General features: G+C 34.7%; 1 protein-coding gene across 1 annotated transcript; it reads right to left on the bottom strand.

The window, feature by feature from the left end:
• Positions 1–13097: 13097 nt before the first annotated feature.
• Positions 13098–14035, bottom strand: LOC110801733 (ethylene-responsive transcription factor ERF037). The gene has a single exon (XM_022007144.2). The coding sequence runs from the start codon at positions 13840–13842 to the stop codon at positions 13183–13185; it is 660 nt and encodes a 219-aa protein (XP_021862836.1). The 5' UTR covers positions 13843–14035; the 3' UTR covers positions 13098–13182.
• Between the last annotated feature and the right edge of the window lie 491 nt (positions 14036–14526).

Below are 14526 nucleotides of genomic sequence, written 5' to 3' on the forward strand. Positions count from 1 at the left end.
ACAATCGTCCCGACCCGAAAATCGACCCGAATCCGACCCGGAAATAATGGATCCTGGACAAGATTTTGTGACCTGTAACCCGATTTTATTCGAACCCGAGCAACCCGAAAAGTAATGGGTCAAACCCGACCGAATCCGTTTTGGACCGGCCGATTGAAAATCATTGTATTTACAGTAATAAAATGAGATCATGAGAAAATTTAAGCAATAATAAACACGTTGTTTTTACTATGTTGTGTGTAATAAGACTTTAATTTGAATTATGCGCCATTATATGGTTGAATTTGATTAAATATAAACTTATGTAGGAAAATTTGTTAATTTGTGCCCATATTTTGTATATTTATCATCTAAATTAATGAAAATATAATGCGCGTCTTAAAATCTCTCAGCCCGTTGGGCCGATCCGAACCCGAAAATTATGGGTCTTGAACAAGCATTTGTAAACCCGAACCCGAAAGTAACCGCCCCGATTCAACCCGAACCCGAAAATAATTTTTTACAACCCGACCAACCCGTTTGACAGGTCTACTAAGGGTCGTAAGGACTCCCCCTTCCCCCCCCCCCCCCCCCGAATGCCCCTGTTTGTGAACTTATACCTGACTGAAAGGTGTTCTTCTTTCCACTAGGTAAAGCTTAGCGTGTTGGGATAAACTCTCTGCCCGGTCTAGCTAACCAATAGCCATGTCCCCCGAAGCGAAAAATTCTATAGTGTAAAATTAGTTTCGGCCCTTCCTAAAATAGTAAAGTTACATAAATTTTATATTATATTGTTTAATTCTTCTAGTGGCCCACATGTTATGTACATAGTTAAATTATTCAAGATCTGTCATTGTTATCGCAAGCTTGATTCCGAGTGATTTATGATCAAGCTAGTTGTAGGAGCATTAGTTGATTTCGAGTAAGCAATTTACTATTGGGCCAGAAGGCCCAGAACCCGGCAACCTGGCGGTTAACTCAAACCGTGATAGTAGGGTAGACTCTTTGGGATTAGGTGAACGGTAAGGGGATCTCCATCATCAAAATGGCTATAACGGGATTTGAACTCCCAAATCTTTAGACTGGAAGGTGCTCTCCTTTCCACTAGGTCAAACTCAATTTGGTTCCGAATAAGCAGCTTATGATAGGAGAGATAATTGTTATGTTAGCTTGACCAAGCTTGTTTTTTTGCCTTGTTTTTTGGCTTTTGTTAACATTCATTAGCCATTGACATTTAATATAATTTATTACGCAAACCTTCATTATGGTGATCAAGATCAAATCATGATTTGATACCATATATAACAAATTAAGGTCTTAATCTTGTATTAAGTGACTTCAATTATTACTTGACCAATAGAAACATGCCTCATATGTGGTTAGTTAATGATCAAGTATTCAAGTACGTACAAATATGGAGGTGACTTCTAAAATGGCATCATTATAATGGCACTATACTATTTAGGAATCATACCGTACTAAAAATAAGTGGTTGTTATGTAAATTTAACTGTTTCGAATTTCTAATCAATGGCACTGTTACATTATACACGTCGTTTATTGCGGACTCATTCTACATTTAATCAATCAATATCAATTGAGGTTGGCATGAGTGGTTAAGGGCCTCTTGCTCCTTAACCAAGGTCTCGGGTTCGAGCCTTGGGAATGGAAAAAATCTCAACTGCGAGGGACGTTGCCCATCGAGGTACCCATGCAAACTCCCGCGGGAGATTAGTCCACTCGCCGAAGACGGTGGGAACTCTTCGTAGTAGAACCAAAAAAACATTTAATCAATCAATTAAGTAAATTATCAATGGTACTATATTTTGTTTGTTCTAATAATGGTCGTATGTAGCTATAATATACTTCCACTATTTTTTAATAATTGCACCGTTTGGGTTTTATCACTATTCACATGTTCTTATACAGTTATTTTTTGTGATTTATATATAAAGAAAAATATATTCATGTGAGATCTTGTTAGATTCGTCTCGAAATATACTTTCAAATTATCAAATTTTTATAATTTTTTCAAATGTACAATGAGAAATATTAGTGGTTAAAATAGTGCATTGGCAAGCGTGAAATCTCAAATGGTGCAATTAAAAAGAAATGGAAGAGGTATGTATTTTTATTGATCTTGTTCTTACATGATTAAGTATAGAAAAACATCATTTTTTTTTTCTTTTTGTTGATTTATTAAATAAATGTTGTTTGATAATGATCGAATTGAACATGTGTACTTCCTGCCCAAAAAACCAACAATATACTTCATCACTATCCACCTCAACAATATAGCCAAGTTTCAACGGTTATGATATATGCAGCCCTAGAGTGATACATATGAGTTTTAAATACAGGTTTAGCTATTGCTTATGTATGTGTTATTGTTGAAACTTCATCAAGACGCCTATTATTTGGTGATCTTGAATTGGTTTTCTTCACCTGGTTTGGGTCATGTGTGATAATAATAGCGTCAACTTATCTTTCATAACATGCAATGTATGATCGACACTAACAATACACGTACTAATAAAACCTCTATCTGTGGAGGAAGTATTATATTCAAGTATAAATCCATATCTGATATGTTTATACATAAACATATCACCTCACTAAACGACAAAATAGGCTAAAAACAAACGCTAAAGGACAAAATTAGATTTGTTTGGAAAATGGCATCCGTTTTTTATAAATGGCATATGTTTTTGAAAAATGGCATCTAATTCTTTGAAAAATGGCACATGTTTTAATGCTTGTCTTATCCCTATTTTGTCGTTTAGGTCGGTGATATGTTTTTGTAAAACATATCTAATATGGGGCACGCCGCCCACCTATATGTGTGTGAAACTTTGGTCTTTAAAAAATATCTCCTAGTAAACAATATCTACTAAAAAAAAGGGGCATGAACATTACCTCATTCTTATATTTGTAAATGACAAAAGTCACAAAACCAAAATTGTTCAATTATTTACATGGTATTTACTATTTGGAACAATACATCTAATATTTAGCTGTTGATGTGCAATGAAGTGTGTTCCCCTTAGATTCATGATGTCCGTACATGACTCTTTCAAACAATCACACAAAAAAAGTGGGGTTCTATATACTTACAAAATAATTGGTCATTTTCATCTTACAAGTCATTTTTGGACAATAATTTAAAGTAGGGCCATAATAACCATCATAAAACTAACTTTTTATTGACAAGAAACCACTCTTCTCATGAATCCTCACATAATAAATAAAGAGGCTAAACTAAAGTAAGGTCTTAAACAAGCCACATCAATATATAGTAACCTTGTCTCAAAGGGACACTTGCAATGGCCTAAGCTAGCTACCAATATTTGCTACTAATTTAACACATTGAGTTGAGCTTCCTAATTGTCATTTTCATATCAACATTAACATACCACCTAACTAACATTTATTATGGCCATGCACATATTATCAACCCTAGGCCCCTAGCTATAACTAAGCTAGAATTTTAATGTAACTCATTTGTGGTATATTCTAAACCATATTTTACATTAATCATCTACTACCTTGCTTAACTACACTCTACTACGTAGGGGTGTTCATCGGTCCAAACCCGAATCGGACCAGATCAATCCGGACCGGACCAAAGACCGAAATTTTGATAATTCAAGACCCGAAAATCGGACCGATTATGCTTGGAATGAACCCGGACCGGACCGGAAAAATCGGTCCAAAACCGGGACCGGGCCGGTTTGGACCGGTTATTTCTATATATTTTTTATTTTTTCTAAAAAATATGGTAAAAAAGTAAAAAATATATATATAAAAACCAATTGTTTAATGTTTTTTTTGTAAGCTAAAATAAAATATATCACAATATAGTAATATTTACAACATATTAAAGGAGAGAATCAAATTTTTTAATAGTTTATATTATATTTTATTAAGGAAAAATCAGTCCGGCCCAAAGACCGAAACTTGATATTTCTCGACCCGGAGACCGGACCGATTGCCTTCGATCCGGTCCGGTCCATTTTTTTGGTCCGGCCAATTTTTGCTCACCCCTACTACAACGTACGGAGTAATAGCTTACCCTTATTGCCTAATGATTTGTTAATTATTATAACTTGTGATAGTTTTGTTAATCACATTCAAGATTTACATTCCCCATTGCTCTCACGCACCAAAATTGTTTATAATGATCATGTTAGAGACATCTACTTGTCTAGTACTCCGTATATTTTATTATACATTTAGTGCGTATAAGTACCCCTTAAGTTTTTTTTTTGTTTTTAATAGGTAAGAAGAAGGGACCCTAACTGAACCAGCACCTAGCACAGGTTAACCAGCCCAACTCCGATCCGCAGGTCATCGCTTGAGCCACTCCCAAGCATTTCGCAGTTGATGGGGCTCGAACTTGTGACCTCCAAATCACAAGGTGAGTTTCCCGCCAACTCCACCAACTTATGTTGGTTAAGTTACAAGTACACCACCTCCAAGTCACAAGTACTCCTTAAGTTGTCATGTTAGTAATTATAAGTTATAAACATATGTATAACTACGGAGTACTATACAAAATGACGGTGGAGGGTTGCGGTGTTGCCTGATATGGATGAAGTGCCTATAATTCGCCTGAATATTTTAGAGAGTATTTTTTTAAAATAAAAAGTATATTACTGTACGTATAAAATAGGTGTGATATGGGACAATTTCTCATTTACCGCTTGCCTTCTGTGAAATAGCGAGTCTTGAGCAGAATTCGTGAAACTGTATCTATTTTTTTTTAGTAGGGACATGGAAAATACAAAGTACAAATGTGGGTGTCTGTATAAAATAAGATTCCAACTGAGATATATCGTACATAGATTCTCAGTGTTGACCATTATATTAAGACATCATCCTTAATTGTATGTACTTGTCAATATTAAAGATGGCTGTGGGCCGGGTCGGCCCGAAGCCCGGCCCGACCCGGCACGAAAAAAGCACGGCCCGGCACGAGCACGCAAAAAGTACGACCCGGCACGGGCACCAAGTCGTGGGCCGTGGGCCTTAATTTTTTGGAAAAAGCACGACAAGGCACGGCACGACTCGACCCGACACAGTAAAGCACGTTAAATTTAGTCAAATTAGCCTGAGGCACGACGGCCCGACCCGGCCCGGCACGAAAGCACGTGGGCTTGGGCCGAGCCTGGGCCTTATTTTTAACTTTTCGGCCCGGCCCGGCACAACGTGGGCCTGACGTGGGCCCGACACGGTTAGGCCCACGGCCCGTATGCTCGGCACGAAGCCAAGCCCGACCCGGCCCACAGTCATCTTTACTTGTGTTGTCATTGCTAACATACCTATTTAATTAAAGGGATTTAAGGAAAACCACGAATTTTGTAATGAGATTGTGTGCTGGCATATGTTTTTTGGGTGATTGCAGTTAGTCAATTTTATTATCGCATCAATGTGAGTTTGGACCGAACTAATTAATTTTAAAATTAATATCAAGGTCCAGTAATTTATGGTAATTTGGTATACAATCTAATAATCTACACTTTTCCCACGTCATATTCTTGCATATATCAAGGTGTATGATACGGAAACATGGAATATGCTCGAAGAGCTTGGGTTCGTTTATTACACCTTATTTTGACTTATTTTAAATAAAATAAATTCAGATATATTTAATAAAATTAAGTTAAATAAATAAAAAATTAGATAATTTAACACACAAATAACTTTGTATAAAATAAGTCCATACAATTTAATTTAAGTTAAAATGAGGTGAAATAATTATAGACTTAGATAAAGTATCCTTGATTCTCTCAGGAGAAAGATTTACAGAAAGTAATGGCAAATGGGCAATAGTGGAAATCGTAGAAGAAAGATTCCATTGATGTTTTTGTTTTTTGGCAGAAGGATAATAAATTAAACAAAATTATTCCCTTTTTCATTTCCCAATTTGTTTCTCCCTCCGCTTCTAAATAAGTGTCTCATTTGATGAAAAATACGGATACTAAGAAATGCGAAAAGTGTAATTTATGTGTAATTTATGATAAGTGTCTGAATAAAATTTTGCGTTATTTACATACTCTATTTTAACTATTTTAAGAAATCAGGTCATATAGGTTCTTTTTGTTAATATACTAAGTATATTTTGTAAATATCACTTTGTTGTAACTTTTTTATTTGATAATTCATAAAATAATGTTTAAAGTTAATTTATGTGTTGGTAAGCTTGGAATTAAATATCAACTAATATGAAGTATCGTTTTTTTCCTAAACTTATTTGAATTTATTTGAATTTATTGGGTTATATTGATTGAAACTTGTGGAACGAAGTTAACGTGATTGAAACTTAGTGGATCTTGTTAGACTTGATTGACACTTATTAGACTTGATTCCAAGATAGTAAACTTAAGAGGCAAACTTATAATTAAACCTGATGAGGTTTAATTGTAAATTATATGAACTTATTAGAATTTATATGACTCGGAACTTGTTTTTTAAAAGGTGAAGGAAACACATCCTTTATAAATACATTGTTCACATATATAGTCTTCAATAATGTAGGATGATTTTTGTTGCATTCTCTTAAAAGTTAAAATTTATTGTCACCTCAATCAAAAAACTTAATTAAATAATTATGGTTAGGTATGTGTTTTACATATAGGGACAAGAATTGTTTATTAATTCCATTATTATTTATTCCCAATTGGTTAAAGAAAAAGTATGTAAGAGTAATATTTGACTTTGTACTTCCTTATGAATGAAAGATGAATAAGTTAAAGTCTATTTTTATTATTACATCATTGAGATTATGAAGATTCTCTCTCACGTTAATGATAGTGCTTATTTTGCACTCGCATCACAATTATTAATCAATACTCCGTATAATAACAGGATTAACGAAGCCTACTTATATTATTGATATTTCCCTATTGGTAAGTGTAACACCCGGCCCCTAAGTCCCTAACATTATCCTCAATCAAGGATAGTTACTAAAGTTGCGTTCTATTTACCTTATTTTCATTTATTTTTCCTGAATTTATTTTATACTACCTCCGTTTTAAAAAGATTTTTACAGTTAGGCTGCGTTCTATTCACCTGATTTCTACTTATTTTTCCTGAACTTATATTATCTGAACTTATCTGAACTTAACTGAACTTATCTGAACTTATTATAACTTATCAAAACTTATTTTAGTTATAAATTGTACTTGGTCAACCCTTATTTTTCCTAAACTTATCTTATCTGAACTTAACTGAACTTATCTGAATTTATCTAAACTTATTTTTCCTGAAATAAGTGGAAATAAGGTGAACAGAACAGGGCCTTACTATTTGCACGGACTCCAGTGCAATGTTTGACCGTTAAAATATTCAATTTCGTATGGCAAAAAATTATAAAAAATTAATATTTATAAAATACATTTTGAGATGAATCTAACAAAATATCTCATGATAATTTTTGATATATATAATAGTGAGAATTTATTGTCAAAGTTTTGATTTTTAGACACATTTTTCAAAGCGTAAAGATCTTTTTGAAACGGAGGTAGTATGAACTTATCTATAATTTAATTTAACTTATCAAAACTTATTTTAGTTATAAATTGTATTTGGCAAACCCTTGTTTTTCCTGAAGTTATCTTATATGAACTTATCTAGACTTATTTTTCCCTGAAATAAATGAAAATAAGGTGAACATAACAAGTCCATTTATAATTGGCTCTAACGAGAGTAACAAAATTGCTCGATTCTTAGGTATACCATACACTAGTGATTACACAACCGGAATTCGAGAATCAAGTTAATCTTACGGGATGTTTGGCTATTAGGGGGCGTTTGGTTGGGGGTATTCAGTAAAGGGAAAGGGAATGAACAAGAATGAATCCCTTTGTTATTGTTTGTTGTGCCATTTCTATCATTCCCTTTACCTCCCTCATTACCCCAAAATCCTCTATGTTGATACCTTACCCCCCCCCCCCCCCATGGTATTTCCATTTCCTTTCCCCCCATCACCAACACATAACCAGACCCGCCAACTCCTCGTCAGCACCGCCTATACGACTACCCTACTAGCACCACCAACGTTTTCAGAACCTCCACCACGACCACCCAACCAACACATACATCGCTGCCTTACCACCACCACCCCCACCCACGAAACCATATCTTGCCCACTTGAACCCATCCCCAGCCACCAGCGATGCCAGCCCCAAAAACGACATCCATCACCAAAAACCTAACCTGACCATTCGAAACCCCAACGAAACCCACCAGAAAAAGACACAGTCACGAAATTCCGGCCACACACCATTCGAAAACCACCTCCATAAACCCTCAAATCCCAGAATTTTGAAAGTATTTTACCTTGGAAATACATCTCTTGTCATGATTATGATTTTAGATGGTCACATTCGAACATGAAAACCCTAGATCTAGAGTTTTCAAGGTCGAATTTGACCTTTAAAACCTTAAACTTGAATTTAATGGTGGTGGTGAGACCTAGAGAAGAAGAGTGAGAACAGAGATGGCCGGCAGCGAAAAGGGGGGTGGGTGGATTTGCGGCGGAGAAATTAAGGTGTAGCGGCGGCGAAGGCGGAGAAATTACGATGGAGCGGTGGCGGAATCAGGGGTAGCGGCGGCGAAATCAGGGGGAGCAACGGCGGAATCATGGGGAACGGCGGAGGAGGTCCATGGATGGCAGAGTGTGGTGTAGTTAAGGAGAGAGAAGGAAGAAATAAAAATCACAATTTTACCCAAACAACACACTTTATCAAAGGGATTTCCATTCTTTTCCACCTCATTCCCTTTGTTGATTCCATTCCCTTTATCCCATTCGAACCAAACGCCCCCTTAGAGTTTAGGGGGGGAAAGGGTTTTTTGAGGTAAATTAGAGCGCTTATTGAAGAAAAGGGTTTATTGAGGTACACCATACACTAGTGTTACCTTGTCCGAAAATGATCCATACGACTAATTTGTCATAGACCTGATCAAAAGTCGGCCGGGTTCGGGACGGGCCAAGGGCATAAAAATATGCTTGTTGTGTCGGGTCGGGCCAAATTTTTGCGCCTCAAAATCAGCTATAAATATCGAGATTTTAGAGTCATTCAGTCTGGGCCAAATTTATAACTAAAAATGTTGTTTTACGTTGTCCAAAGGCCACAATTTTTTAAAAAGTCCGGATCAGACTAGGTCGGGCCCGGAAACCGGGCCAAAATTTTCTGCACAAAACCCGGAGACTTTCTGGCCGGACCGAGCCCATGTTAATCAGCTCAGTTTGTCTTTGTCACCTCTGCTCTAAAAACAGCCGGTGAATAATCTGATTTATTTCATACTCCGATATTTACTTTGAGTTGAAGAATATGTTTGGTGGTAATTGTTTGGTCAAAATCCCTGTTTTACTGTTTACTTCCCTTCCTGTCTGGCTGTCTGGCATATTTATCAGTTTTGCCAGAACACTCTTTTAATAAAAATAAAAAATAAAAAATAAAAAATAAAAAATAAAAAATAAAAAATAAAAAATAAAAAATAAAAAATAAAAAATAAAAAATAAAAAAAAGAGAAGACTGCGCAAAAGAATAGAAGCAGTAAAAAGGATAAATAGAGGGCAAAAAAGACAATAAGAGAAAGACTATTACCAAAACGAGTAAAAGTCGTTATCATATCCTCTTAAATGCTTTGCTGTCTCCTTAAAGCTATGCTATGCTGAATTGCTAATCCCCCATTTCCTTTTTTTTAGTGTTAACATCACTACCCCAACGGCTCCTACTAATCTACTGCTCACACAGGTCCTGACAGTTTTTTACGCTTTGGAATATGTGTCTAAAAATATGAAAATTTAACACTATTATATTGCCTCCGTTTTATAATGTTCTTTACGGTTACTATTTGCACAAATATTAAGACAACAAGGAAATAATGGGTAAAAAGACGGGTGAATGTAATAAAATATGGATAAAGTAAGTAAAGGAGTGTACAAATGTGGGTGGATGTAAGGAAAAATGAATAAAATAAGAGAAATTGAGTGAAAAGTGATAAATGTTGTATAGTAAGAGGAGTAGGATAGTAAAGTTTAATGTCCAAAGTTAGAATAAAGCATAAGTGTAAACAACTTTCAGGAACAGATTTAAACGGGACGGAGGTAGTAGTACTAATTCTCACTATTATATACATAAAAAATTATCATGTAAGATGTTATTAGATTTTCTACTTTCAAAATATCAATTTTTTATAACTTTTTCAAATACGAAACTAGATATATTAGTAGTTAAATATTACATTGGGATCCGTACAAACAATGAGTGTAAAGAACTTTAAAAAATAGATCGAGGTAATACATTATTGCTACTAATCATTTTGGACGACCGTTTTAAGGCCAGATTAAGGGTTAAGGCAAAATTATCATAATATTAGCCATATTGGAAAGTTTAGTAAAAATGCACATAGTTGTTACTTGTTACGTGTTAGTTGCTAATGCATTTGTTAGTATACTATGTTATCTCAAGATGCAAATCTAAGAAAGGATATCCATCATTTCTTGGATATGCTTTGGATATGTCTCTCACTTTGACTGATCAAATACGTAAATATTTACTTCAATATTAGTGTATTTTGTTTAGTAAATTTGATAATTAGCTTGGGAGTAATAAAGTTAACACAAATTCTTGTTTACAAGGGTTGTACAATAAATATTGTACACCAGAGTAAAAGTTAACTCAAAATGTTTAAAAGTTAAGCTTATATATGTAGAAGTTATCCATTTTTTAGTGATAATTTTTTTCATTTTAATAAAACTTATTTCTTCAAAATCATTAATAATGTATAAAATTAATCATTTAACTATTTAAAATGTTTATCTATCAACGTTTTTTTTACTAATATAAAAGTTAATCAAAACTAGGTTAAAATTACAAAAAATGGATAAAAATTATTTTGGTGTACAATTATTGTGCACCTAGTGCGCACAAGACTTTTGTAAATTTAATCAATAGCATCTCTTTCGGTGTTTATTAATACTCCCGGCCTCGTTCATTTGATCCAAAAATCTCTCAGAAAAAACAGTAAAATAAAACGAGTAAAGTGAGACGAAAGGAGTATGATATTCATATCGGTAGTCCACTGTTGTTTTCAATTGATTATTTTATTTCATAAAGACGTAATGATTACGCAATACATTGATTCAACAATCCCTTTAATTATGCAATTGATTATAATTCCTAAAATAATTAAATATTCGTACTCCTAAATTTCAACAATTCTACTTAACTTAAAGATATTGTTAACCTTTTGTTGTTGTCATGGGTACTCCTATTTTGATTTGTCCCATTTTGATTTGTATTCGTATTTTTTATTAATCACATTTTGTTTTTATTTACAACTAATAAATCCTTTAATTACTTATACATTGAAGTTATTTCACATTTTATTGGTTATTGACCATTTGTTGTGACGGATAGAGTATTGTTTTCGGTCCATTTAACTCAACAATAGAACAATAACATCCACAAATGTGGCCCTAATTAGCTATGATTATCTAATTGCGACAAACTGATAGCTTACGAATTTAAAACAACTACCTCGTTTATGTGCACTCTTTTTCGAGGGCGTTAAAATCGCAGCCAGGCATGTATTATGAAATACATGCCATGGGCTTGTTTGTAATTTCCCAGCCATTTTGAAATTGTTGAATAGTCAACCCCGTTTGCCAACTTGGATCCCGTTACTGAGGTGTGTTTGCCAACGTGCCATCAATAATCATTAAAATGAATACCATATAGAAAAATTGAGTACCAATTTTGTAATATGAATACCATTTTAAAATATTTAGCACCATTTTTGTGACATTAATACCACTTTATAAAATTTAGTACAAAACGAGTACCATTTAAGGAAAATGAATTTCATTTAAAAAAAGTTTAGTACCATTTTTGTAATACCAATACCATTTTTGTAATACCAATACCAACTCATCAATGCCAAATCACCACCCCGTTTTACAAATTTACAATTCCGTTATACATTTCCCCCCAAAAATATTTAACATTTACATTTACCTTTTTATTTGGGGTTGGCATGTTTTTGCAAATACATGCCAGGCATGTATTTGGACTTTCTCCTCTTTTTCGGGGTAGGTGTGAAGAAAAAGTGAGGGAATAGGTATTTAGACGATGTTTATTTCTTTGGATGAATGACCAATAAGGGCAATTTTAAGAATACATTCATACAGTGTAATGTATTAGCGATTTAGAGTACACGTACAAGTCATTTTTACAACATACGTAAAATATTTAAAAATTTAATTTATTGCGTTATATGGAGTACTCTGTAATTTTGTATTGCTTATGTTTATTGAAGTAATTTTTCTACCGTGTGCACATTTCCTAAATGTGTATGAAAATCCACAATTTAGAAGGTGGACCATGGTGCACATAGAGCATAGTGCACCTTAAGAACACTAGTATATAATTGAAAGAACATCTAGTTACGAGAAAAGAACATGGGTATTTTTTTATTTAGGTTTTTAATAAATAGTAAAATAACATATTATTTTTATAAGAAAAAAGTAAAATATTATATCGCATGTTCTTTTGTCGTAGTGTCATGTTCTTTTGCTTATGCAAATATGTTCTTTTGATGCACCATGCTCTATGTGCACCACACGGATTCATAAAAATCCCCTACTTTTCTCATGCATACAACTATACAAGTCTTGGTAAATTCAAGTTAATGTAGTATGGATTACTATTAAAATAATGTAGTATTATCAAACATGTGATCTATGATTCTACATTCCACTCCACAAATTTGATTTTAGTTGAACCTTTTTTTTTGGGCAATTTCTATTTATCTTTTGACATGGGATGATATTTTTTTGGCAATTTAGTTGAACATTAAATGAACACATAACTAGTCAACTCAACAATTGGACCTAAATTTAGGTGGAAACTTATACTTTGAGTCTATGACACATATTAAAGAACAACACAAGAAATTAAATTATTTTTTGTAAAAAAAAACTCAGCTTTCATTTGGACATTTGCATGGATATTTCACACAAAAAAAATATATCAACACACATTTATCCTAGTATATTTATACAAACTATCAAATAAAACTTTAAAAAAAAAAAAAAAAAAAAAAAAAAAAGAAACTAACATTTGTTTTTGGTATTAACAGGAAGAAAATTCCAGTCTCTCAAAAAGAGAACAACATTTTTTTTTTTTCAATTAAATCAGTAATATGTATATCCTACCCCGTAATCAGCCAATGAAATGTCAGCCGTCGATTCATACAGGAAGTCACGCAACATCATCTCGTCCGTCCAAACCGATGAGTAAGCCCACTCCTCCACCGAGTCAACCAACACTAACTCACTCATCGACTCGGCCGAGTCAGCACCCTCGTCCTCCAGACTCGGAAGCTCAACTATCTGACTTAGCTCCTCCTCAGGCCCATTAACCTCCGACGACGAAGACGAAACCGCAGGCGACTGAGACGGCGACGGGGAAACCATCGCGGCGGCCAACGCAGCAGCAGCCTGAACATCACGGGGAGAATTCGACGCCGGTCGAGGCAGCGACTTAGCCAGTTCAGGGAAGTTAAGAATCGCCGAGTTACCCTTAATACAAAGCGCCGCCACATCATGCGCACGCGCCGCCATCTCTGGTGTATTAAAAGTACCGAGCCATATTCGAGACTTCTTCCTTGGCTCCCGAATTTCGGACACCCATTTTCCCCAAGCCCTCATTCTCACTCCTCTGTAAACTGGGTCTTTGCTGTTCTCTCTCTTCCGCTTGTTGTTGGGTAACCCAGAAGGGGTTTGAGAAGATGAAGTTGATGTAGTATCATTTTGGGAGGTCTCAGGCTCTGTTCTTTCATGGCCGTCTGCCATTGATGTTAGCTTTAGAGAGTGTTCAGTAGGGTTAAGTGTTAAGTGCGTTGCAGAGAAGGTGTTTGATGAAATGTCTGAATGAAGGAGGAATTACAGAGAGAGAACAATGTGGAAGGTTGAGGAGGTGGAGTATATAAAGCAGGGGAAGCTGTTAAGAGAGTGATGAGGAGAGAGGAGAGGAGAGAGAGTGTGAGAAGTAAAATTACTAATTAGGGCAGCCTAAATTAGGTGGAGAATTTTTTAAGATAATAAAACGCGCTCCTTCCCCGATAGGGTAACGTCTCGTCGTCTCATCGAGTCTGTATCCTCTAGAGTTTTAATAAAACTTTACTCCCTTGGTATTTATTTAAGGGATACACTTGCATTTTTCAGCCGTATTTATTTAAGAGATACATTTGCCATCTTTAGTAACTTATCAACTCCACCATCTAATTAAATAATACATCTAAATATCTAATATATCCTATCACCCACCATCCTATTAAACAAATAATTTCATAAACCCACCCCACCCTCACCCACCAAAATGACATGGTCCCCACATGTTTAATTATTAAAATATCTATTCAACCCCACTTGCTTTATTATTTTATTTCATTTAATTATTCTTCTTAATACCCGTGCCCGGCCAAGTGTATCTCTTAAAAAAATACGGAGGGAGTACAAGGTATAGTTTTATCTAAA

The sequence above is a fragment of the Spinacia oleracea genome, chromosome 4 (genome assembly GCF_020520425.1).
Source record: "Spinacia oleracea cultivar Varoflay chromosome 4, BTI_SOV_V1, whole genome shotgun sequence".
In the NCBI taxonomy this organism is placed as follows: Eukaryota; Viridiplantae; Streptophyta; class Magnoliopsida; order Caryophyllales; family Amaranthaceae; genus Spinacia; species Spinacia oleracea.

What these genes read in the sequence shown, in the direction of transcription:
- LOC110801733 (XM_022007144.2), bottom strand. Translation starts at nt 13,842, where the DNA reads ATGGCAGACGGCCATGAAAGAACAGAGCCTGAGACCTCCCAAAATGAT.